The sequence below is a fragment of the Drosophila willistoni genome, unplaced genomic scaffold (genome assembly GCF_018902025.1).
Source record: "Drosophila willistoni isolate 14030-0811.24 unplaced genomic scaffold, UCI_dwil_1.1 Seg145, whole genome shotgun sequence".
Classification (NCBI taxonomy): domain Eukaryota; kingdom Metazoa; phylum Arthropoda; class Insecta; order Diptera; family Drosophilidae; genus Drosophila; species Drosophila willistoni.
The window spans coordinates 560,857-588,253 of NW_025814103.1; the positions used below are offsets into that span (position 1 = coordinate 560,857).

General features: G+C 36.6%; 1 protein-coding gene and 1 pseudogene across 1 annotated transcript; one reads left to right on the forward strand and one right to left on the reverse strand.

The window, feature by feature from the left end:
* Positions 1-5,083: 5,083 nt before the first annotated feature.
* LOC124460857 lies at positions 5,084-5,619 on the forward strand. Its single transcript, XM_047012462.1, has 3 exons — positions 5,084-5,195; positions 5,256-5,409; positions 5,479-5,619. Exons 1-3 carry the CDS (start codon positions 5,088-5,090, stop codon positions 5,601-5,603), a joined length of 387 nt encoding a protein of 128 aa, XP_046868418.1. The 5' UTR covers positions 5,084-5,087; the 3' UTR covers positions 5,604-5,619.
* A 6,265-nt stretch (positions 5,620-11,884) lies between these two features.
* LOC124460868 lies at positions 11,885-25,234 on the reverse strand (annotated as a pseudogene).
* Positions 25,235-27,397: the final 2,163 nt, after the last annotated feature.

Sequence of the window (27,397 nt, forward strand, 5' to 3'; positions counted from 1 at the left end):
TTCCGGCGTTAATTGTCCAATTTTGCACCAGCCATTATGCTAAAATAATGTGTGCTGATATTGATCGCACGGTAGGCTTGCAAAATACTGCACTTAGATCTTTCTTAAGAAATGCTCTAGGAGTGGGGTACAATATTTTCGAAATAGGCGATTTTGAAGAATGGTTCCAGCATTTGATAACCATTCTTCTGTCTCGTACTTTAAATGACGTGGTTCGCAATGCCATGAAATATTTCAAAGATGACGGTTCAGTTAATTTTAAATTGCTGTTCCCAAAGAAAAACCATTGCTGGCAATAGTAGGTTACGAAAACGTTTCAGTGATATTTTAGAAGATGTCATGAATATGATTTCTGAACTGCCAGAAGAAGAGGAGCAAAATATATATTATAACTCCAAAATGGCACAAGTTGTTTTGAACAAGTACGTAGTGTTTGCTCCGTTTTGGACCAATTTGATGGGTATTTTCATTGATAAATCCAATAGATGACCCAGCAATGCTCCAATAGAATCTTTTTTTAAGAAGCTAAAACAAAGTGTAATTAAAGATAAGAGAGGCATAAAATTGGGAAGATTCATTCGCAAAATGGATGAACTATTCAATTCAGTGGCGAAGCAAGTCGAACTGACTCGCCCCAATATTATGTATCTACCAATTGTACACGGTTCTGTGATTAAGGGTAAAGCCAAGAAACGTGCAGCAATATCTACGCCAGATTTACTAAAAATGTCTAATAAGAAACTTTGCAATTATAGAGAAAGCTGGAATAAGAAAGGACCTAAAAAATTGAAATCGGGTTTATTCTAAAGTGATTTTACCGGACCCAGTAGAATTCGAGATTCACACATGCAAAAGAATGAAGAATTGCAACTCCAAGAAGGAAATGAAAATATAAATGATTCCTTTGACTTATCGGTTCAATTTGATCATTCGTATGCTCGCAAGACTCAACCGTTTGGAATAGAAGAAGCCTATAAGCAAATGCTTATAAGCCATTCCAAACTTATTAGTTGTACTGCAAATAATGTAAAGTTTTACATTTTGCAATGCAAAACCCTTTTTGAATATGTGCATGGTACCAATGCCCAAGGTTTCTTATACAATATCGAACTCGACGATATTGTTACCTTGTTGGATAAATCTTTGTATTAAAACTTTATTATTGACGCAGCTTTGCAATTATATTTGATCAGAACGACTGCATTGAGCAATAAATAACAATCAAAAATTAATTAAAAAACCCTTCAAACATTATTGTTATACCTCATTGTTATGAGAACCATTTCTATGTTTTGATCTTGAATAAAGAAAAGTTGGAGTTCGCTTTCTTAAATCCTTTTGGAAAGGATTTTATAACTTCAAAGTTTATAAAATATTACCAAGGGTTGCTTAAAATCTATAGATCTCTAAAAATTAATCAGGATATTCAAAGGGATTCTTATAATTGTGGTATTTTCATACTGCAATATGCAGAGTGCTACATTCAAAATAAAGTTTTGACAAATTTGTTACCTCCTGCAATAAAACGATAATTAATCGAGCCAATGTAGTTCTGAAGGTGTGTGTTGGTCTCCCCTGAATCTGGTCCGTGGTTCAAATGCTGTAGAGGACGTCGAATGATTTTTTTTTTTTTCAAAATTATATGTTTTTATTATAAATATGTACATATGTACATACATATGCATATATACATTGTACATACATACATATATCATCTGTACTTATATATATATGTATTTTTTGTATAATAGTTACATATGTTAACAAAATTTTTTAGAATATATGTATGTATGTATAAATATGTAGGTATGAACATATATCAACGTGAAACTTTATGTACATATATGTACATACATATGTAACTTTATTATATGTACATATGTATGTATGTACATACCCTTGTATGTACCTATGTATATATGTATGTAACGTACATTTTTCTCAATTAGCCTTGAAAACGCATGCATATGTATGTATATACAACCATGTAAACACATACATATGTCCACATGTATGTATGTATGTATGTTATCATTACTACCCTTCAGTACCAGATTGTCGCCGCCGACAATGTCGACGCATTGTCCGAGCGAACTACGTCGGCAGAGAAAAATTCTGCCAGCGTTTTTTATACTGAGGCTAGCCAACGGCACCCGAACGAAATAACTTCGTTTCTCCAAACCCAATCGGCTGCCGAAAAAAAAGTTTGGAAAAAAAATTTTCTCAATCGACAAAAATATTTTTTGTTTCGATGATTTTTGTATACCCTATTTACCTATGAATGAAAATAAACGTGATGGCGCTTGAATTCTTTATGCACAAAAAATTTATATTCTAAGATAATTCATTTTTTAATTACACATTGATTATTTAATCAATGAATTGGTACCTTTTATAGATACATTTCATATTATGTTGGCAAACAGGTTTCCATTACCGGTTGTGCCCATTTATACTCTACGTTTTCGGCACGCGACAAAGCGGAAAGCAACAACCGACAAAGTAACACAACATTGTTGTTGTTGCTAAGCGAAATTTTCGTAAATCTGTGCTTTGTTGTTGTTGTTTCCCTTTCGGATTTATGCGCGCGTCGCTTTGCTTTTTTCGTTTCTCTGTGCATTTGCGATAGAGCTGGGAATCCATCGATAGTCTCCCCCCTCGATGGTTTTTTAAACGATGGAAAAAAAAATCGATAGTATCGATGGTTCCATCGGAAATTTAAAAGGGTTATTCGAATTATTATTCAAATAAAATACAAAATTGTTATTTATGTTTTTAAATTTATTTAATTAACATTTGAGACAAAAAAACAAAAACTTCATATTCAAACAAAAACAAAATTCATTAAGATCTTTAGTCTCAACTAGATTACTTAAAACTATACAAGTCTTTTACAGATACTTATTGTAAAGAATCCACGTCTTCTGGTGCATTGCTTTGCTCCAAGTATTGCCGAATAGTAATGATTGCGACCGCCCGTGAAGATTTGTGTTTTTCGTCGATTTTTTTCCGACACATTTTAATAAAAATGAAGTCTTAGCATTCTTTGGCGCTTCTGTTATGACAGGATCTGCAATATCCTTCAATAATGCGTTAACCTCGGACTCCAAAGCCAACGCAGCCTGTTGGGCATTAGATGGGTTCTGAAAACCATATTTTTTTAACCGTGGATCCAGAAGTGTTCCTGGGCGTGGTCCAGATCTTCCTTCATATACAAAAAGCCTCTTTTTCACATTGTTTATCAAAAATTCGCATGTTTGGCTGCCCACATCCGTTAACATTTTTTCAGTAAGCTCTTCCAAGCTTTGAGTTAGGGCAAAAGTCGCTGGAATAATCAGGGAAATGGAAACGGACTTGGCAGCCGATACATGTTTTGTTGCTTTGTCGAATAGCTCTAAAAGCAGGCACAAATCCTGGATAATGCGAAAGTTATTCTCTGCACCCTTTGCAGCATGTAATAAGCACTGTTCCACCGCGTTGAGACCTCTTGCAGCAAGGAGTGCGGTTTTTCTGTCCCTTGTGCAATTTTAAACTTAGCGAAGCAAGGTAAGTGCTTTTTTTTCAGAAGTTCGCAAGTCTTTATCATTGACGCCGCGTTGTCGGTCACAATAGTGTGAACTTTATCAAAAATATTCCATTCATCGCATATTTCGCGAAATGTCGTTGCGATATTTGCGCTTGAATGGTTTGTTTGATCAGTGAGTGGCTTCGTAGCCAACACTACGAACTCAAAGTTTATAATAAAATGGCAAGTTCTAGTGAGGTAGCTTATATTGCCATGAGACGTCCACGCATCTGTCGTCACCGAACATGAACTAATTGTAGTCAGCATACCTTTTAGTTGCGATACCATTCCATCGTACATGTTCTGTACATGTGTGTCCCGTAAGGTTTTTCGGCAAGGCATGGCATATCTGGGGTCTACCACTTGCATCAAATTAATAAACCCTGCGTTCTCGACAACGCTAAACGGTTGCATGTCCGTTGCAACTATTTGCGCAATGGCTTCGTCAATTTTCTTTTTTTTCTCCGATGTTGAACTATAAACATTTGTCTTTTCAAAATATTTATGTAATCCAATTGTGTTTCGTCCTTTTCTGCCTACAAGTTTTGTTATTCGGTGTATGTTGACTTTGTTTCTTGACTGTATATACACCATTTATATTATTTCTGAAGACTTTGAATCAAAATCTGGATAATAAAGTGACCACGCACAAATCAAGTTCGATAGATCGCCATCCAAAAATTTCCATCGATCTATCGCACTTTTTAATTTCCATCGATACTATCGATGGAGCCATCGATGGATTTCCCAGCTCTATTTGCGATTAATTCTCGTGCGAGCAGGTATTTTAGTTTTGCTGTTAAAAATAAATAAATCAATTGTGTTTTCAAAATAAAATAAAGGTAAGTGTTATTTAAATATAAATAATTTTAAATATATAAAAAAAGGAATTTTGTTGGCAAAATTTGTTTTTCTACATTTTGTATTTTTCTTTATATAAAAAAAAAAAACAAGATATGTTTTTTCTCACTGTTTTTTGTTTTTCTTTTTGCAATTATTACTCTTCATTTTTATGCAATTATAAATTACACTATTCAAATTTATAATTGCATAAATATTAAGAGTAATAATTGCAAAAAGAAAAACAAAAAACAGTGAGAAAAAACATGTATGTAAGTGGAATGTTCCAGAACATTAAAGGAACAAAAAAACAAATTTTGCCAATAAAATTAATCACATAGACGTACCAGGTTCGATCCCGGGGCGTGCCGATGCAATAAAAATTGTTTTTTTTCATAAATTAATTTGTTTTTTGTGCTTGAAGTTGAGGAGAACCTGGTTCAACCCCCGGCGGAAACTTTTTTTTCCCAATTTTTAATAATAATTATTTAATATTTTTCAAAAAATAATTTTCTTAAGATAATTATTTAATATTTTTCAAAAAATTATTTTCTTAAGATAATTATTTTTTATATTTTTCAAAAAATTACTTTTTTAAGATAATTATTTTTTATATTTTTCAAAAAATTACTTTTTTAAGATAATTATTTTTTATATTTTTCAAAAAAATTACTTTATGGCCATGGGGAAAAAAAACAACGAGGTGCGCCGGGTTTGCTTCCCGTTGGAGTCGGTCTTGGAGATCGTAGATTTGGAGGAGCAGATTACGCCGGAGAGGAGCAAAGATTATGTAAGTACATTGATACTAAAAAGAAAGTAGTGAATTTTAATGTTTATATTATTTTTACAGACCTCCCAAGTGTCTGCCCTCCTCGGCCAAGCGGCTTTAACTAAGTCTATAAAAAAAATATTCTCCGAAGGTGTCATTGAGAGCCACAATATGGACGGCAAAAACGGGAAGTTGAGCCTTCGGACATACCCGAAAGTTTTGAATATGATAATGGGTACGTACAATAATTGTAAACATTGTTTTTTTTTTCATTACTAATAATATTTTCAATTTTTTATTCCAGAGGCAGTTCGAACGATACATCCGGGGCAGCCAGCGGAAGGAGCGCTTCGAAGTGCACTGGCTTGCGCAAAAAATACGGCCAACAAGGCAAAAAACCGCAAGCTAAGGGAGGAGGCCAATATTTGATATATTTAAAAATTAGAGATAGAAATGTATATAAAAAGAAAAATTAAAAAAGTAAAAAAAAAATAATTAAATGAAATTGTATATTTTAATTTTAATTTGAGTCGATTTTGTCCCTTCAGTCCATGGGACAATGTTGGGAAATTGTCCCTTCAGTCCATGGGACAATCTTGGGAAATTGTCCCTCTGGTCCCTACGACAATCTTGGGAAATTGTCCCTCTGGTCCCTAGGACAATCCATGGAAATTGTCCCTCTGGTCCCTAGGACAATCCATGGAAATTGTCCCTCTGGTCCCTACGACAATCTTGGGATTTTGTCCCTCTGGTCCCTAAGACAAACTATCGAAATTGTCCCTCTGGTCCCTAGGACAATCCATGGAAATTGTCCCTCTGGTCCCTAGGACAATCCATGGAAATTGTCCCTCTGGTCCCTACGACAATCTTGGGAATTTGTCCCTCTGGTCCCTACGACAATCTTGGGAATTTGTCCCTCTAGTCCCTAGGACAATCCATAGAAATTGTCCCTCTAGTCTATAGGACAAACTGTCGATATTGTCCCTCTGGTCTCTAAGACAAACTATGGAAATTGTCCTTCTAGTACCTACGACAAACTATCGATATTGTCCCTATCGTCCCTACGACAATCTATCTATTTTGTCCCTGTGGTCCCTAAGACAACCTAGCGACATTGTCTCTCCAGTCGCCGGCGACCAGAGCGAAAAATTTCACAGTACCGGCGACTAGAGGGACAATTGTCGCTCAATCGTCCCGTGCACAAGACCATTGAGCGACATTTGTCCCTCTGGTCGCCGGGCTGTTTATTAGTCGCTTTGGTCGCCGGCGACTGGAGGGACAAATGTCGCTCAATGGTCTTGTGCACGGGACGATTGGGCGACAATTGTCCCGGCGTTCGGCAAGACATTTCGACATTTGTCTTGGCGACTGGAGCGACAACTGTCGCCGGGTTGTCGTTCCAGTCTTAAAAGCTAGGACATGCAATGTTAAATGTCGCCGCAATTTAAATGGGAGTGTCGCCGCTTTGTCCCAGGGGACAAGCGACATGGTCCCCGGAGAATCCCCGGGGACCGGTACTGCAGGGTATTGAATACGTATGCGTACATACATATTCAAATGTTTGTACACACTTGGCCTTGAAAACGCATGCGTACACACATCTATTTATGTACATATGTATGCATGCATATATGTACATATATACGTACATTTGTCAATGCTGGCCGAGAAAACTAATAAATTTGGAATGGCGTGTTTGCTAAATCATTCGCAAACATATGTATGTATATTCTTGATCAGCATGAGAAGCTGAGTAGTTACAGCAATGTCCGTCCGTCCATCGGTGTAATTCAACTTCACGCCTGCAGCCTACTACATCTTGTCTCGAATTCACCGCGCAGATATGCGCACACACATACAGACGCAACATAAAAAGGACAGAATGATACTTTAAATGATGTGTCTGTGCATTGATGAAATTATTTATACAAAAATAGTTTTCAGGACTGCAAGGGCATTTAAACTTCGGCATAGCCGATTCTTTAATATTTTTTTTCCAAATTTCTCAATTTTTTCAAAGCAGTTTTTATTTTCCAAATAAAAATACATATGTATATGGATAAATAAATCACAGCAACAATAAAACAGCTTCATATACATGCTGCAATCTGCTCTGTATGACGGCGGAATTCAAATGGCCTACGCTTTATCGAACATCGCATCAAGAAGTCTCGGTTCCGCTGCATTCCGTGAATTCGCTCTCTCAAACTGTGCACAGCGTTTTCTCTCGCTTTGCTCGATGTCACGGCAGCTCAGTTTTGAGCAGCCTATTCGCTTGCCGTGCTCACTGGCGCCGCTGACCGAAGTAAGTTTCGGTCATCACTTTTCTGAGCGCAACCAATTATAGAAGAGATCTACTGACCAATCAGATTCTTTCTACGAACGAAAAAATGTAATTTGATTGAAATGACGGCAGACACAGTATTGTATCAAACTCAAAATGGATTTAGTTCCAGAGTTGTGCCATGGCATGGCATAATCATTACTTTTTTATTAAGACTGAAATGGATTGATGCTAATGAAATTGTCATTTTGATAAAATACAAAAAGTAATAAAATTCGGAAAAGATAAATCTATATTTATATAAATGTTGTGTGAGTTCCTACAATCGCTATGCATTCAGAAACTACAGAACTGATTGGGTTCAAATTTTGATACACTGTGTAATATATGTAAGTATAATCATATGTTCAGTAGAAGTAATAAAACTTACCACTTGTTTTGAACTCTTTTCCACACCAACTTGAGGTAAAGTTCGTGTCGCGTAGTTTTTTAAGTGGTTCCCCAGAAGGCCTAATCCACTATTCTATCTATTGAGCAAGCAATGAATTTATTATTATTTTAGGTATGCCATTTGCAAATAGAAAAGGCAAATATTCCCCCACCCAAATCAAAAAAGAATGCCCCCCACCCATTGCTTTGTATGTTCATTGCTCACATAGCTTGCAAATTAAATCGGACAAATTACAGGGTATAGGTCTTTTAAGCACTTAGTGCAAAAAAACCTTTTGCATCTAATGCAACTATCATATTGGAATCCAGATGCCCCACTTGAGCAATGCAAGCAGGTATTTAGTACTGCATCACTGCAGTTGACTAACTTTTTAATAACATCTTTTCTGAAATCACTTGGGGATGTTAAATTTTTAAATGCTGTGTCTTGTATATAGCATTTTGCATATTGCAAAATGAAAAACCCACAATTGAACGAATCCCTTTGGATATCGTGAAAGACCGCAGCATGTCTATATTCCCCAAGTAAATTGGAATAATGTCTAATAAACTTCGCGGCTTTAGAAGTGTGACCAAACGGATCCAAGAAGGTGAATTTCAATTTATTTTTGTTAATAAATAGGCCTCTTAGCAATGAGGAACAATTATTAGTTTCTGCGAGCTTTTTAATGCTTCTTTTATAAAAATGCTATTTTGAAATAGATTATTTCTGTTTTGGCATGGAATATTAATGATACTGCTATCGTTGTGATCGAAAATGATCGAAGTCAAAACAGCTTCAACATTGAAGTTGGATAGCCAAGAGTTACCCAACAAGGTGACAACATCGTCCAATTCAATATTGTAGAGGAAACCTTGAATAATAATAAAAAAAACTGCAAACCAAAATTTTTTAGTCAAGTTTTACTGTAGATTAAAGTGAGCTGCTTCTTTTGGTGCTATTTTTTTCACCTGCACTGTACATGCTCGAATAGAGTTTTGCAATGCAAAATGTAAAACTTTACACCGTTAGCAATGCAACTATTCAGATTTGAATGGCTAACGATTATTTTCTTATATTTTTCTTCGATTCCAAACGGATTTCGAGAATGGGAATGCCAAAATTGAACTGTGAAGTCAGCAGAACGAATTATATTTTCTGTAGCTACTGAACCTTCACCATCATTTTCAATATGTGATTCCTTTTATTGGTCCAAAACGGAGCAAAGACAACATATTTCCTTAAAATGACTTGTGCCATATTGGAATTATAAAATATATTATCCTCTTTATCTTTTTCGGACAGTTGAGAAATCATGTTCATGGCATTATTCTTAATGTCTGTGAAACGTTTTCTCAACCTGCTGTTGCCAGCAACAGTTTTGAGGCTTTCCTCATATTTATTTTTTTCCTAACAACTTTATTTTCATGGTCGGATAAATCAACATATAGCATCCATCTCATTTGAATTGCGGAACAAAAGAATTGTTACCAAATGTTGGAACCGTTTCCTTAGTAGTCATTTTGCAATCCAAGGGTGCCATCTATATCAGCACGCATTATTTTAGCATAATGACTTGTGCAAAATTGTACTAATAACGCCGGAAATGTTTTGCTTTCGTTATATAAAAACTGCTAGCACATTTCGTTGTACTCTGTGAGAGTACAACAGCAGTTTTCTTTAAGAACTGCTGAAATAATAGCAAAACATACATCCGTTATGATGCGTTTCCAGATTGGCGTGTGCAATTTTTATATCCTTGCAAAAAGGGTATATTAATTTTGGTCAGAAGTGTGCAACGCATAGAAGGAAGCATCTCCGACCATATAAAGTATATATATTCTTGATCAGCATGACGAGACGAGTTCAAATAGTCATGTCCGTCCTTCCGTCCGTCCGTCCATCTGGATCAACGCAAACTCCTCCTAGACCGTAAGAGCTACAGAGCTGAATTTTGCATGTAGGCTTGTATATACTGCAGGCGTTGTATATCTCGGATTCAGCCGGATCGGACCACTATATCATATAGCTCCCATACAAACGGCAAAGTCACGAACAGTGACTTTTCTCAATAACTTCATTATTTTCTGAGCTATTGTCGTGAAATTGGTGAGTTAATTACACATATAAACGACTGTGCCAAATTTGATCGAGATCGGGTGACTATATCATATAGCTCCCATAGGAACGATCTTTCGAAAACAGTGACTTTTATGAATAACTTCGTTACTTTTGACGCGATTGCTTTCAAATTAAACATTTGTTAGTTTAATATATCTGTTAATGACTGTGCCGAATTTGATAAAGATCGGGTGACTATATCATATAGCTCCCATAGGAACGATCGGTGGAAAACAGTGACTTTGATCAATATCTTTCCTATGCTAAGATTGTAGGCCGTTCATTCGCAATTTTTAGCCTTTTTAGAAAAAACGTTTTTCCATTTTGATGGCTATAGGTAAGGAAAAAGTTACCAAAAAAGTTGCAAGGGTATACAAACTTTGACGCGGTCGAAGTTAGCCCCGGCCCTCTGGTTTTTCCTTAAAGGAGATATTTAAATCACTCAAAAAGCGGCATGTGCCATTCCATACGTTACACACATGTCAGTAATGTGTGCTACGATAGAGTAAAGAAATATCCTTTTTTTGGCTACTACTAGGGGTCTTATAACACATCCCGTGGCGTCTATGTGTAACGTATGGAAATTAAAGTTTTCTTGGGAGAATCGTATATGTTCAACATTCCATAGAAATACTTCTAATTTTGCAGATAAATGTTTTATGTAGGAATACCCATTTTTGAACATTATATATGCATCAATAAATGGATCTTTATCCAAATCATCCCTAGCATTCGCCCTTCAAATTGCGGTAGTAAGCTAGATTTTTATTAATAATTATTAATAATTATTAATAATTTTTATTACCAACAAGGTTCCTATCATTGCTTGCAACTTTGAGCAAATTTTCCCTGTGCTCAAATGCTGTGAGGTGTCTAACAATAAGTGCTTTCTTCTCAAGAAAGCGATTAATGCCCCTGCATTGGTGAGTCTTTTGAAAATTTATTGTGTGACAAATTTGTAACCTATTGGAATACACATCAATATTACCCTCAAAATTACCATTAAGTCTAAGCTTTACGCAAGACGTATCATTGCAGTAAGCATATACAGGGAACTTGCAATTTGACTTATTAATTCGAACACTCTTAATATTCAAATTGCAGACATTGTTCGTCTGATTGTAGTATTCGCGAACAATGTGGGCAATACTTTTGTTCATCGAAAAATTGGCAGTGCAGGTTGCCAAAAGGTTATTGAAGTCCTGCACTTTCATATTACAGATGTAATGGCGATAACCATTTTTACAATCGCGTAAGAGAGATGGCTGTTTAACCATTTCAACATCTATATTTAAACTGGTATTTCCTATTCTACAATCTTTTCGTAAGCACTTTAATTTGCTTTTGATTAGACTTTCGTCTGGGGCTTGTGATCGGACCACTATATCATATAGCTCCCATACAAGGATAAGAAAAGCTTAAAATCTATTTCATTTCTTATTAGAAAAATGAAATGATCTCTCAGTTTCAGTACGCCATTATTTTGAACCCCTATTTGAGAACAATAAGAAAATAGGGTCCTTAAAATCTAAATTCTACAAAATAGTGGCATAGTGGCAACTTTGCATGTGTACTGATCATTAATTAGATGTCGTTGAACCAAGGCGAACATCAATATTTCCAAATCTTTGAGTAGAATTAAACTTTATTACGAGGAGAAGCGAGCTGCTGCTGCAAAATAAGACGAGGAGAAACGAGCTGCTGCAGTGGAGACTCCCGAGGCACCGCCAAAAAGTGTGAAGCCACAAGCACGTCCGAAGCTCCGTCAGCAAGTCGCCAGCCACCAATGTTAAAATCTAATATTTATTGGCTTACTTATATAAATATATAAAATTGGGTTACATTTTTTATAAAATTAGTTTGTTTTTGTTTAGATTAAGATCTCTTGTTGCAACGATTCATGGCCTCATTGAAATCCTTATTAAACACTGGCAGATCTACCTCCTCGGTGGCCAATTGGCGTATCTGTTCGGGTTTTGTACGCATCGACATGATGCTGGCCTCACGGCATACATTTGTGATATCGACTCCAGAATAGCCCTTCAATTGATTAGCCATATATGTAAAATCGACACTCATCGATTTTCACCTCACGCAAATTGATTTTCAACAATGCCTCGCGTCCCTCATCAGACGGCAATGGTATGTAGATACGTTTCTCTAAGCGTCGAAGCAATGCCTCATGAATGTCCCAGGGAAAATTGGTAGCTGCCAGCACCATAACTACTTTTGCCTGCTCTTCGCTACCACCAACGCCATTCAATTGTACCAGCAATTCGGATATAACGCGACGAGAAGCATCACGTTCTGACTCGGAACCATGGCGTGAGCATAGAGAATCGATCTTATCGATGAAAATGGAGCTTTTTTTTTTTTTTTTTTTGAAAAATTTGTATATTTGGTTTAAACTAGTTTGCTGATACCTTCAGTGGCAACTTAACCTAGCTTTACATTAAAGGGAAAAACAATAGATCACAGGTGATATTTACATTCAAAATTTACAATATTACATTTTTACAAAATTTACAAGGCAGATTATTTCATTAGTCATGGGACCTATTAGGGAGATCCGTTGCACATAGGTAGATTTTGCAAAATTAGGCGGCCAAAAACATTTTTTCAATAAAATACACTTTAAATGGAAAAAATAATTAAATATTATTGTTTCCTATTAAAATACATTAATTTCCTATTAAAATACATTTTTTTTTAACTTAATACTAAAATAGCAAGGTTTTCTATTAAATATGGGTTAACTTTAAATGAAACATTACAAAAGTTGGCTTTATCTATTAGATTATATTATTATTTTTAAATTCAGAGTTACATAATATTATTTAAAAAAAAAACGAATATGTTTATTCTGCTTCCGAGTCCAAATCGTGATGCTCAGCACTATCATTTGGCTCAGCAGGAATGAGCATATTTATGGTTTCCGTTAAAAATGGTTCATGTGATTTTTTTTTTGTTGATTTCATACAGCTTATGAGTGGGTCGGAAGTTAATAACAACCTTTAATAGATGTCGCGATTGCATTCTTCCCTTGTAAACTTTCTTGCAAAGTTGAGACGGTATGATCGGAAATGTTTGTTGCGCGCTTCTGCTGCTTCTTCGGATAGTTGTCCAATTGGCAACAATGCATTTTCAATTATGCTAGCTCCATGTAATAGAATTTTATGCTTAGTGGGGGTCATAGTATCGTATTTGGCAGTATCAATTTTGAAGCCACTGCCGCGTTACACACTTTTCCATCAACCATGGTCATCTTCATAATATGATTAAATTTAAAAACATTCTGATCTATAGACACTTCGGTCGACGCAAGACTATGGTCCTTTCCACAAACAACTTGCAAGGGAACATAAGAACTTAAAAATATATTTGCATCAGAGTCGACATCATCATCAAATTTTTGTTTAAACCTCTGTTGTTGTGAGCCATCACATCCCCATTTGCAAACAATATTTAATGACTCTCTTTCGGTTTTGTTAAGAGTAATTAACAAATCTTGCAAATAAATCGATAAACGGGTTACTGTATGATCCATTAAACTTTGAAGGTCAGTTTCCGCGCTAGTAGCTGTAATTTTCATAGCCATTTTAGGTGGATAGCATTCTTGTTTAGCTTTCAATAATAGATCATAACAGGGATAATGGCCTTTGTTTGTTGCTCTTATTATTTCGTATTGTCGCCTTGTCAGATCAGCCTCAACAAACATTTTGAGAGCTTCAAAGGGGGTAAGTGGAGGAATGGTTTCGTTACTCTTGGAGTATGACTTTCTATACTTGCCAGCCCGTGTTGGTGAGTTCGTTATATCCTTAAGGATTTTAGAGGCATTTCTTTTCCCATCATTTTGAAAAACCACTTGTGCAGCATGGACTATCACCTCAGGATTTACCAAACTTCGTATTACCTCAGTCTTTCTTCTCTGGCTTCGATCACTCGATTCAGAAAACTGTTTACAAGGACGTCCTTGGCGATTTGACGAATCAATTGGTATTTCAAAGGTCCCTTCTAACCACAAATAATTTTTTTTCAAGAATACTTCCATAGTATTTCCTGCTCCAGACCATCTTTGTTTGACTTGTGATTTGAAATGTGAAAATTTATGTTTCAAAGATTTTTTGATAGTTTCAGAATCTTTGGAAGACTCGAGGAGGTAACTTTTCAAAAAATCTAGTTTTTCCTCCATGGTTCGTAAATTTTGGCCTTGCATCAGGTCAAATAAATACCTTCTCGTCACTTCTCTCACACCAGAGGCACTAGATAAACCTACGCAATTAGAAGACGCACCTATACCAAAAGCGAAATGTCGAAATAAAAATTATACAAAAAATATTATACAAAACAAAAAATAATAAACAAACACAAATGACGAAAACGAATGCAAAAAACTAGCAGCAGCTACCATTTTCATGTTTATTACCTTAAAACATTGACAAACACATTGATACCACTCACAATGAGGGGAGCCGGGGGTAACACAACTAAAACATTAAGTAAACATGAAAAGGACGTTCACAAAATACACAAAAAAGGTTAGGTTATTCAAAAATACACAAAAAATATTTAATTGGTCAATTTAATCTTCAAATAAGAATAAATTAAAGTAAATACCTTCAACTTCAAAATTCATTATAAATAATATTTTTCTGGAGTACTCTGTCACACGTTCTATCCCTTTGAAAAGCGTTTTTGTTGTGGCGAAAAGCAAGCAAAGCGTAGTCCGGCTTCAAACATGAACACGTGTTCATGTGTTCAATGGAATTTTGCGCAAGTCCCGTTAGATTTCCAGAAAAATCCGGTTTGCCATCAAGGTTGTTATACAATTTGTGTACATTTTGGTAAAATATTGTGTGATTGATATTTTGATTTTTAGGCTATGGCCACAACCACTGTGCACCGGGTCTCGAATTTTTTTTTTTTTTATCGGCGCGCAAAAACTTTGAATAAGTATATTTCGTGAATAGGTGACTATAGGTGGCCAACTATAACTTCATATAATTATTGAAACTGTGTATAAATTATTAAATGAAGAAATATTACAGGGACGGACAGGGAAAGTAGTTATAAGCCCCTTTGAAAGTTTTATTTTTAGAAAAATCTGTTTCAAAAAATGTGGTCTTTTATAACAATGCTAATGTATGCAAAACATTCTTAAAATTGGTGAGTACTACATAACACATAAAGATACATATCTGGACTATTGATATCCATCACAATTACTTTGATAGTAGCTTTGCAAAAATAAATATTGACTTTGGAAAAATGTATCACTGAAAACGGCGAGAATTAAATATGAACACTGTGAATGATAATCGAAGTTTGACTACCTGTAATTCGGCGCGGGCGCTATTTTGAAAGGTGGGAATGATGAGGTTAGTTTCCCGGAAGTATCTCCTAACAATGTGCATCAATAGTTTGTTCTTAAAATGATTTTTTTTTTTTGACTTTTGGCCGCCTAATTTTGCAAAATCTACCTATGTGCGTTGGGTGGTATCGCTTCAGTCTTCTCTTCCTTGGTTTGGCAGTGAGACGTCTGGCTAGGCTGTTTAAGTGACCACCGAGGCGTTGCAGATACTTTTCTGCATATTGCTTCATAGCATCACCCACCTTATGGACGCCCAGGTCCCTTTCAATATCCTTGTTTCGTACATACCAAGGTACGTTGGATAATACGCCTTAGAATTTTTGACTGCGTCACACTTATTTTCTTTAAATTGGATGTAGCTGCAATTCCGTATATTTGTACTCCGTATTTCCAAATGGGGCTTAGTATGGCTTTGTAGATTGTCACTTTGTTGTGCAATGACAATTTATTTGTAGGTGCGAGCATCCAAGCCATTTTCCTTGTTTTCGCCATTATAGACTGCTTGACCATGGTAATGTGGGATTTGAACTTTAATTTCCTGTCCAAAATGACACCCAGATATTTATAGGAGCTCTTGTGCTGGATTGTAGAACCCATCATTGTGATGCCTCCGCAGGACAAGGGTCTCGTTGTAAAAGTAACGGTTGCACACTTGCTGCTATTTACGCCTATGTTCCATTTTGAAGCCCAGTCTTCAAAACTGGACACATATTGTTGTAGAGCTTCAGTGGCACAGGTGATGGGCTTCTGGGCTTGGGCTTCTGGTCAGCACTGCAGTGTCGTCTGCATACGTAGCTATCAGCACATTATTCTCGCCCAACTGGTGGGCATATAAGCTGTGTATAACATATATAGCTTAGGGCCAAGAACGCTGCCTTGCGGTACGCCTGCACATATAGGGCGCTTTGAGGATTTGACTCCATCAACAACAACTCTGAAATTTCTACCTTCTAGGAAACTGCGAACTAGTTGGAAAAGCTGCGGCGTTAATATAGATTTCACTTTAGATAGGAGGCCATCATGCCACACCCTATCAAAAGCTTGCTGAATATCCATAAAAATGGCAACTGTGTACATTTTGTGCTCCATAGCATCCAGGGCGAAATTTACGACACGATGAAGCTGTTCAGGAGTTCCGTGACCTTGCCTAAATCCAAACTGCCACTTTGGAATGGTTTCAGTTACAGGCTTTAAATTCATAATTCGGTTGAGGATCACCCTTTCTGTCATTTTGCCCAACGCTGAGAGCAGACTAATTGGTCTGTATCCATTGACTTCAGAGTGCGGCTTTTCCGGCTTTGGGATCATGGTGATTAGAGCAGTCTTCCAACAGTTTGGGAAGTGACCAATCCTTAAGATACTGTTTAATAGCAAGACTATAAACAGTAGAGCTCTTTTTGGTAAAAGCTTCAGGGTCTTGTTGTCAAGTTGATCCTCTCCAGGGGACTTCTTGACCTTGAGATTCTTAATTTGTTGCTCGACCTCTTGCAGCGTCACTGGATTTGCTGGTAAAGACATCTGAAACGGGATTTCTTGACTCTTCTCTACAGCCGCTCGCGTCTCTGCAGATGTAAAGTTAAAAGGCTTAAATCTTTCCTCTAGACTGTCTGCAAATACTTCAGCTTTCTGCTGACTGGAGTAACACCATCCTCCTGCTGGATCTTTGATTGGAATTTTCGGGATAACAACTCGCTTAAAGCGGCTCGTAAGCTTCCAAAGAGTATAGTTAAAGGATGCATCTGGCCCAGCAGCTTCTAAGATGTCATCTATATTTGTCTGTTTGATTTTCGCGAGAACCTTTCGCAAACGGTTTGACAATCTTGTGTAGATCTGATGGAAGCGATCATCACCGGTTCTCGCATATTCCTTTCTTACTCGTCTTTTCAGGCGTAAGAGCGCATCAGCACTTGCCGGGAGAGAAGCGTTTCGTTGTCTTGGTGGGCATGGATTGGGTGGTGCAGCATTGGAAGCAGCGCATTTTATGTTTCTCATGAACATTGAGAGAGACTGCATCTTCTATGTCATCTGGGCTGTTGATGTCAATGTTAAGGTTAATTTTGCGTTCCAACTCATCTTTAAATGCTTCAAGGCATGCACCTCGAGGGAGCAGATTTTGCTTTCTGGCTGTAGCTTGAGGTTTGTGATGTACTGTTGCTATGATAGGTAGGTGATCCGAAGAGAGCTCATACTTGGTTTCAATCCCGAGCGTATTTAACGAAAATCCGTTTACTATAAAGAAATCTAGAGCGGATGGTGTAAGCCTTGTATTGTACGAGAAGAAAGTTGGCTCGCCAGTGGCTAAAATTTGGCATGTGGAACTAGCAATGGCTTCTTGCAATCGCTTTCCTCGGCTGCATGTTCTTGTGTTACCCCACCAGGGGTGTTTTGCATTAAAATCACCACCTGCGATAAACTTGTCGCCCAGGCCAAGAAATAGTTGCTCAAAGTCAGCTTTATTCCAAGGTTGATTGGGAGGCAGATAAATGGAGGAGATTTTAATGCATCCACCATTGGTCGGCACACTTACGCTTGCAGCTTGAACAGTGGGACTCAACGTAGGTTCATTTTGAACGTGAGAGATATATGTTCGTATGAAAACAGCAGATCCACTTTTGGAATTTCCACTGGGATGATTAGCATAATATTGGTCAAAACCTGGTAAGTATACTCGTAGTCCTGGGCGCATATGTGTTTCTGTAATCAGCATTACATATATGTTATTTGCACTTAGAAAAAGTCGAAGTTCCTCGATGTTTCTGACTAATCCTCGTGCGTTCGACAATCCGATTTTGAGATTCGTGTTAATCATTTAGATATTAGCTTCTGTACCAGATCACGAAAGGCTTTGTTTGCCTCCATTGTTTCCTGTATGAGCTTGAACAATTGATACATTCTGCTATTGAGGTCATTAATGGCTTTTTCCAATACTCGGAATTTACTATTGAAAGGTTGATCTTCAGATAAATCTGCCAACCTGGTTCCATCTTGGGTTAGATTTTCATTTCTAGAAGTCTCGCCACGAGACCTAGTCACGTCAGCATAGGAGAAGCCACTCCTTGGAGCTGCATTCGACTTGCGTTGAGTTTGGATTACGAGAGGCTTTTCCGGGAGTCTTGCAACTGGCTTAAGCTTTTTGGTTAAATCGAGCCCGACTGGACATTTTTTGTAACTAGCTGGATGGTCCTCACCGCAGTTAGCACAATTAGCTTTGTCACCATCTTTGAGGCCGCATAAATGGGACCCAGTTAGGTGATTGCCTGAGCATATGCCACAAACAGCCTTTACATAACAGTTGTTTTTCGTATGACCGAAATCTTGACATTTAAGGCATTGGACAAGATCTCTATTGCGCTTCGCCTTTAGCACTGTTACTCTATGCCTTCCAATTTGAGTAATTTTAAGAGCCTCCGCAACGTTTGGTGACTTTTTTAAATTGACAAAAAACATGTTTTGTCTAGTTTTCGCATTATTAACATCTTCATCATCCTCTTCATTGATTTCAATGTTGCGCCAATCCGGTTTCCTAGGGCAGTAGATATTCATGACTGCGTGTCCCTGGTCAGTAAAAGCTCTCTCTATTAGTTTTTTTGGTACATTTGGATGAATATCCCGAATGATTAGCCTGAACGGAGCATCTTCTCTCAGCTGGTGGTGCCAGAATTCACAGTTTTTCTTCGTTAATATATTTACCACAGCACGAAAAACATCGGAGTTTTTTGTATATATTCGAGAGACGCCGAACCTGGATGTGCGTATGTCATACATGTCGGCTGGCACTGTAGAATTTAGGGCCTCTTCAAGTTTGCCCATGTTTCCAACTTGTGGAACACATATAGCAGGAGGCTTGGGCAATGTGCTTCGCCTCTGGTCATTATCAGCAGGTTCTTGACTGCCAGTTTCTACTCGCTCAAGGTGATCTTCAATGTCAAGATCCATCACAGCATCAGCTTCTTCAGCCAGCTCTGCGAAACGATTATTTCGGAGCGCAGCCGAAGAGGTAGTAGCAGTTGAATTTCTGGAAAGTTTTTGTAGTTGTTGTTTGTTATGAGCATCTGAGCCAGTACTCTTTTCTAGTAGTTTTGAGGCTTTGTCGCCTCTTTTTTGTTTTTTACAAGGAGGGGCTCTAGGCATCTGAAATGGGCAATCGTTAACACGGGATTGCTTTTTGATCAAACTTATGCTTGTAGCATCAGCAGAAGATGTGGCAGAGAGGGAACATGAGCTGCTAATTATGCTATTTGCCATTAAGTAATTCGGTTTACTGCTTCCAGTTGAAAATGTCATAGTACTGGTTGTCATAGTGCTTGTTGTTGTTGCAATCAAGTTGACATTATAATTTAGCCTATCACTTGACTCAAATAAATCTTTGGCCAAGGTGGCTCGCAGCTCTGCAGGTGTTTTGTACTTGATTTCCCTCATCTCCTCACGCTCAGACAGCTTATTTCTAAGGCTGATGTCAGAGTGGACGCGATAAGCGATGCGATGCTACAAGCGATAATTATCGCAGCGATCTGCAAAGCGATGGCATGGCAGAGTGAAAGCTTTCCGCAAAGCGAGAAACCTAGCGAGGGTTCTAATTTTAGTCTCAGTTGCAATCATCGTCGTCATGGATTCAGACGAAGAATTTTTTGCGTCAGCAGCAGTTATAAATGTTGTAATGAAAAAAACCACCGGGATCCATCCACTGAATAGAAACCGTTTAAAAGGAGAGTTTAATAGTTTGTATAAAAATTTAAGGCAGTATCCTGACAAATTTTTCAATTATACTCGAATGTCGATCAATACATTCGATTATATTTTGACGAAGATTCATTCAAAACTGGAAAAATGTTGGACAAATTTTGTTGTTAATCCCATAACGCCATGTGAAAAACTTATTCTAACTATGTAATTATATATTTATATATATATCGGAGTATGCTATGAAATTCACATATGTGATTGTAAAATAATTGTAGAATAGAGAGTAAAATTGTTTTGTTTTTATATTGATGAATTGAGTTGCAGAAAACATTCAGAATTCAGAATCGCTTTCTCGCAACTCGCTTCAACTTGTCGCTTTGGCTCTCTTCTCGCTTCGCTTGCACTCTGACATGCATTCAACGATTACATATAAATTTGAATGCAGAGCTTTCTCGCTCATTGTCGCTCAATATTATCGCATCGCTTATCGCGTCCACTCTGACATCAGCCTAAGCTGGAGCTGATCAGATGAGTCCCCTGTCATCGTTGGTCAATTCGCAAGTTTGGTTGTTTCAAATTTGCGTTTGCCCAGCATCAAGAACCGTTTGCTCGCAAGAAACGGTAGTGTTTTATTGCCCCTCGTTTGCGACTTCGCGCAGAGCGAGGGCGGTAGCTTTGTCCGTTGGCCAAAACTTACTTTTTTTTTTATAGTTTTTGCGTTTCTCTTTTGACAGACACCGTTGGACAGTGCCCAAAACAGAAAATAGTTTCGTGCAAGATAAGCACACAGAGTACAACTTGAAAATTACACAGCGCGATACGTCCGTTTACTTCGAATGCACACGATGATGGAGCTGCGTGCATAAAATTACCAAATTACCAAAAAATTGCATAATCAATTACCGTACAGGTACTACATATCTAACATTTTGCATTATAATTTTATACAGAGCTTCTTTTTTTGCCTCCAGATACGATAGCAAACATTTAAATAAGTAGAATATATACATCATAAGTTGACTGCTTCCTTTTTCGATGTGTTTAGATCAGATACATTGCAAATTTGTTTAGCAATACATCGAAAACTAGATATAACTTATTTATTCTTAAACTATTATATTGCCTTATGAAAAATATTAAAATTTATCTATCTATCTTGCTCAATCTGTACTGAACAGAACAATTAGTGCAAATATTAAAGGAAATATAGTTGAATCGCTTAACTAACTCAAAGGGACGCTCACTTCTTAAGGCGCCTTTGATCTTATCTTTATGATATGTCTACAGTGACACCAACTCGGTAAACAAAACAAAAAAGAAGATAAAACTGAATCCACCTGGCTGCCTACATGATTCACTGGTGATGATGACTAAAGCCCATCTTGAAATATTGAGGCATCAACATGGGTAAAACCTCTTCAAGCCTCTTCAAGAAATCGTTTGGCATCATGAAGATCGGCAATATCGCTCCAGCGAACCTTTGGATCCTTCTGTAGAATATCACACTCTAGGAATAATAAATGGCGGATTAATATTTAGCAAATCCATTTTTGTATCTGTAATAGACAGCTGCATGACTTCAATCACTTAATAAGTAAAATAGAGTATACTCGGATAGAATTGAATAGAGTGAGGGACAGACGCACAATGAGTGAGTGTGTATGAGTATTAGTATATTTTGGTACTCATACAAAGCAAATTGAATGACACTGAGTACACATCTAAAACATTCGAGTTATTCAAGTATCAGGGTACATATTTTGTGTATTTATTTTCTTTGCATCGTTGAAACATAGCAGTCGCAAAAATGGAAGGAGGAAAAACTATCCAAAGTGAGAAAGCATGTAATTTAAAGCGAATTTTGTTGTTTTTGTTTTCGTTTGTTTTGTTATTGCTGTTTTGTTATTGCTGTAGAAACCAGTACCGAAACGGTTCAGCAAATTATCGAAAAAGTAAATCAAGATACTCTGAGATGGAGAAAGAATACTTCAACTCTAATTGAACCAATTAGCTATTGGAAAGGATTCCAAAAATCTGGGGGAACAAACGAACCAATTTCGTATTTCTCTGTAAATTTCGATGATGAAATTTGGATAAAATCTGCTCAGAAACAAACGCATATGCCTTACAAAGTAATGAAGTCGAACTAAAGTGCAGTGTCATTGAAATTAAACGTTTTATAGGCATTTTGCTATATTTGGGAGTGATTAAAATACCTGTTTGGCGCATAGCTTGGTCATCAAAATTTAGACTGTCAGTCGTTGCCGATTCGATGAGTCGAATCAGATTTGAAAAAATTAAAGCAAAGTTTCATCTGACAATGAATGACAACCTAAAACAACCCGCAAAAGGTTCAGATGACTACAAGTTATATAAAGTACGACCGCAGCTTTCAAAAATAAAAGCAGTTTGCAACAAATTGGAGCAAGAGGAGTATCAAAGCATTGACGAACAAATGATTTCATTTAAAGGTCAACATAGCTTGAAACAATATCTTCCTAAAAAAACACACAAGTGGGGCTTTAAAATGTTTTCAAGAGCTGGTGTATCTGGTCTTATATATGATTTCTGCCTTTATATTGGTGAAGGAACTTGTGATTCTTTTGGGCTTGGAATATCATCAGATATAGTTCTTCATTTGGCATCAAATGTGCCCAAGGATCAAAACTTTAAACTCTTCTTTGATTCAATGGGGTTCAATAGGCAGGTGTACACTGTGCAAAACAGGACGTTCAAAGTGTTCCAAGTGTGACGTTCACCTTTGCTCAAATCCTAAAAAGAATTGTTTTGTGTCATACCACACATAAGTTTAAGTAATAAATATATAATATTATAGCAGAAGACCAAAGAGTCTCAGAAAAAATGTCTTGAGTTTAAACGTATTAAAATATTAAGAATAAAAGAGTGAAATAAATAAAATATTAATTCATCAATTACGTATACGTATTATTTTAAACATCTACTACTCAGGACCAATGTTGCCTTTAGACATCATTTCGGTGAGGACGAACCAGGATACGTAGGACTAAAATATGGATTTTGGTCAATATTTTTGGCCATATTAATCGTAATATGCAATCAAATATTTTTTTAGTCTTCCCATTGTAATTCAGTCCTGAAAGGGTTAAATACAAAGTTTTTGGATACGCAATCACTAGCGATATATGGACAGATAAATTTTAAAAGATTCATATTTATCGTGCCCTGTGCATTATGTAAAGGAAGGAGTACTTGTTGACAGACTCATTTTAAAAAACTTTGAGTGTGATCTTGAATTGGATAACCCCGTAATCGTTACTAATCGTGGGTCAAATATGATAAAAGCCTTCCACGATTTGCAAAAAATTCATTGCGTCAACCATCTCCTCAACAATGCTGTTGAAAAAGGTATTAATGCCGTACCTGAGCTGGGCCATATGGTCAGTACGTGCACCAAGCTGGTGAAATTTTAAAAAAATCGGGAAAGAATTTTTGCCCCACTCGTTGGAGCACAGTTTACTACCTGCTTAAATCAGTTGAAATTAATTGGATAGAACTGACAACAATATTAAAAGATAAGAACCAGACCAATAGAATCGAAGGTATTAACGTCAACCACTTAGGTTCCGTTGTTCAAATTCAAAAAGAATTCGAAACCGTCTCAAAAAAATTGGAGGCAACCAAAAGTCCAACAACACATTTAATTATTCCAAATTAAAACAAATTAAAGAAAACCTGTCTGTCCAATTCCAATGATTTTGTCATTATTAAAGCTCTAAAGTCCGCATTGTATACTCAAATTTTATCGACAATGAACCAAATTTATCAAAATATCACAAAATATCCCTATTTCTATTTCCACCCACAAACAAATTGTTACAATTTTCTCCGCATGAAAAGGAAACCGTAATTGACGAGTGCAAACTAATTATGGAACGTTTTTTAAAAAACAGTGGGTCTAACACTTTACAAATACCAATAGCAAATGACGAATTGCTGATTTTGTAAAGGTTCAACAAGTTGACCCGAATAATAACCAAATTGACCAAGAAATAAAAGGGTACTCCAATAAATGTACCGTACAGCACAAATTTCGATGCACTGGCTTGGTGGGACATGCACCAAAAATTTTTTCCTTTATTGCACAAAGCAAGTTGCAATATTTTTTGTATACCGGCAAGCAGCGCGGCGTCTGAAAGAACCTTTTCAAACGCAAGAAATTTAATTACTGAAAAACGCTGCTTAATTGCTGCAAATGCAGATAATATTAATAAAATAATGTTCTTGAACTCAAACTTGAATTAAATGTAGTATATATGTAAATAAGTATATGAAATGAATATTAAAATGTAATCTATCTATGTATTTGCTTTCGTTTTTTTGGGTTTTGAAGTACAGATTCTGTACGCACAACGAGAAAACAACAAAAATGCTGTGTCGGCACCTGTCATTCGGATAAATTCGAAACATACTCACTTATACTCTCTGTTTTAACATTGTGCGGCCGAGTATAAAGCAAGTCTATCCACTCACTCATACTTATTCCGTTTCGCACTCATATTCACTCAACTCAATTTGAGAGTAGTATATCCGAATGTCACTTTTTTGACATTCATGCAGATGTTTAATCTGTAATATACCCAAAATGTCGACCAGTTCGGCTTCAATATAATTGTTTAGCTGAAATTTACGTTCTTCATCGGCTCCACCAGTTTGCGAATCAGCTTTGCCATTATCGCCTACATTTCCCCGATTGGCACCAGCGGCTGAGTGGTCGTCTTTGACTTCATTGTTGTTCGTTCTGGACAGTTTATGTCGTCCATTACTGGTGGTGGCGGTGGTGGTGCTGTTAGTGGATCTAGCACTATTTCATAAACGAGCATTTCGTGTTGCGTTTGGACCGTTTCTCGTTGAACTCTGTGGAATTTGTTGCTGGTTTGGAGATTTTCCTTAATTGCCATGGATAATTTGATTCGCCCATTTTCTGTTCAATGTTACGGACCGAATAATGCAGATTCTATAGAGCTTGGTAACAATTGCTGCCTGTAAATTAAATGTTTCCTTCAATTTGATTCAATTTTTTATGCAAAAGGGGAATTTTCACGACGTACCACAAAGAAGAATCCGGCAACGAGACGCGAACTACGAGAGGCTGCGCTCAGGAGGATATCCTCATTATATTTGTCATTCATTTACAACATAAAATAAAATATATTTTTTATATATTTTATATGTGTATATGTGTACATATGTATGTATGTATTCTGACAACGGCTTTATGTATCTTTTTGAGTCGATCATTTGAAAATTATCCAACGCTTTCTTGCATTCTCCAATAAGGTCATTATAAAAACAATTGTGGCGTGTGAAGTTCAATTTATATACCAAATTCTTTTTACATACAAAATATGTCAAATAATGCGCCGACTTTGGCGGCAAAGCACAAATTTAAAAAACACAGCTGAATGAACATTAAATATCAGAATGATCAATGGACTTTCTAGAGTATGTGCGTAGAGTTTCATTCAAAATGTGTGAAAGGCTTTCGAGAAACATGCATAAATGTATGGGTATATATTTTTTCCGTAAAGCAAGTTGCCGCTCAGTTTTGATATTCGCCATTCAATGGGGTGGAATAGGGGAATCAGGCGCATATGGTGCCGATGAAATAATGGGTTTTGCATTGTGGTACACGACTGTAATAAAAACATTTTGATTTTTTCTAATAATAATATTATTAATAATATTAATATTAATATTAATTAATATTATTAATAATATATTATAGCCTACATATATATGGCTTTCCTTAAAAATATGAATGAACTTAATGAAATATGTAACTGTTAAACTGTCTCTCATTTAATGGAGAATTGTAGTTATAATGATAGATTTTTCGTGGCCTACCACGCTGACCGGTTCTAAGCAACTTTGGTCGTCCTCTACCATGCTTCCAGTTTAGTATATTACATATTTTGATGGCCAGCTATTTCTGCAGGGGAACCATAGCATGAGACGATTGGTGTGCATCCAGATGATGTGGCGGCTGCAGTAGATGGATTTAACAGGCTTTCATTGTCACTGCTGATGACCACGTTAAGAAACTCCCGAGATGGGTCAGGGTCAGGTAAGGACGGTGGCACCTCAACTCGGCTTGCGCGCAGAGTTCTGGTCATCTCCTCTTTGGTGATTCCCATTGTGGAGCTGGGCAGGGCAATTTTTCCTGAAATGATTAAAATTGGTGCGTGTACAGAAATATGTATATTTCTGAGTGGTCATCCACTTCTGAGATATAAAATGCGAATTATTTATGTGAACGATATCCAATTCGCGGATGTCCAACGATGTTATTTCTTATTTGGCGCTAGTGCGTCTACTTGGTTCAGTGTGGTCTTAGGCCACATTCCGGTATGTTTCACATACTCAATTAATACTAACAATCGATACTTAGAAATACTAACTTAATACTAACAATCGATATTTAACATTAATCAAACATAACGATAGTCATAAATAAATACGCTGACCGGTTCTAAGCAACTTTGGTCGTCCTCTACCATGTCTCTCAGATTGATTTACCTCTTCGGTATCATCCTCGTCGCTTGACGACATTCCTTCTGTATGTTATCTTTCTTGCAGCTATCAGTCCTTATTCGAAGAGAGAAGTCTACTTTAAGCTGTTGTTTTTTAAATTTTTTTTTATTTTTTTACTAGTTCCAAATGGTTCTGTACCTTTGGTTTGTTGATTTGTGACTGATATACAAATCTGGTGAGGCTGTAGGCTGAATTCATAGAATGGTATTAAGTTGAAGTTGAAGTTGTTTGTGACTGATATGAGGAGCTGTTTACTTGAAGGTGTACGCTAAATTCAAAGAGCCTTTTTTTAAACTTTTTTTTCGGTTTTTTGTTTTCTTATCAATTTTTGGTTTTTTATTGTTCTTTGTTTTATTTGTTTTAATTTTTTAGGAGCTCTGAAATAGTTTTGTACTTCTCTTATGTTGCTTTGCGACTGATATACAAACTGGTAGGTTGAGGCTGTAGAGTCTACAGTGTAGGCTAAATTTTAGAAGGAATAAGTCTACTTCGATTGATTTTTCTTCACAATTATTTTTTAGTCTACTACGAAAGTTTGGACTTGTAAAACTATTTGGTTGTTCATTTTTAGCTTACTTTGAATAATTTTTCTCACAATTAATTGGTTCTTTATGATTGTACTACGATCTGGCCAAGATTTTCTTGACAGCAGTGCTGCCAGTTTGGCAATTTAGTGGCTAGATATTGCAACTTTAAAAAAAATTTGCAACTTATATTTTTTATATTCTGCCAGAGAGCCAAATTCAGAGTAAAATATTTGG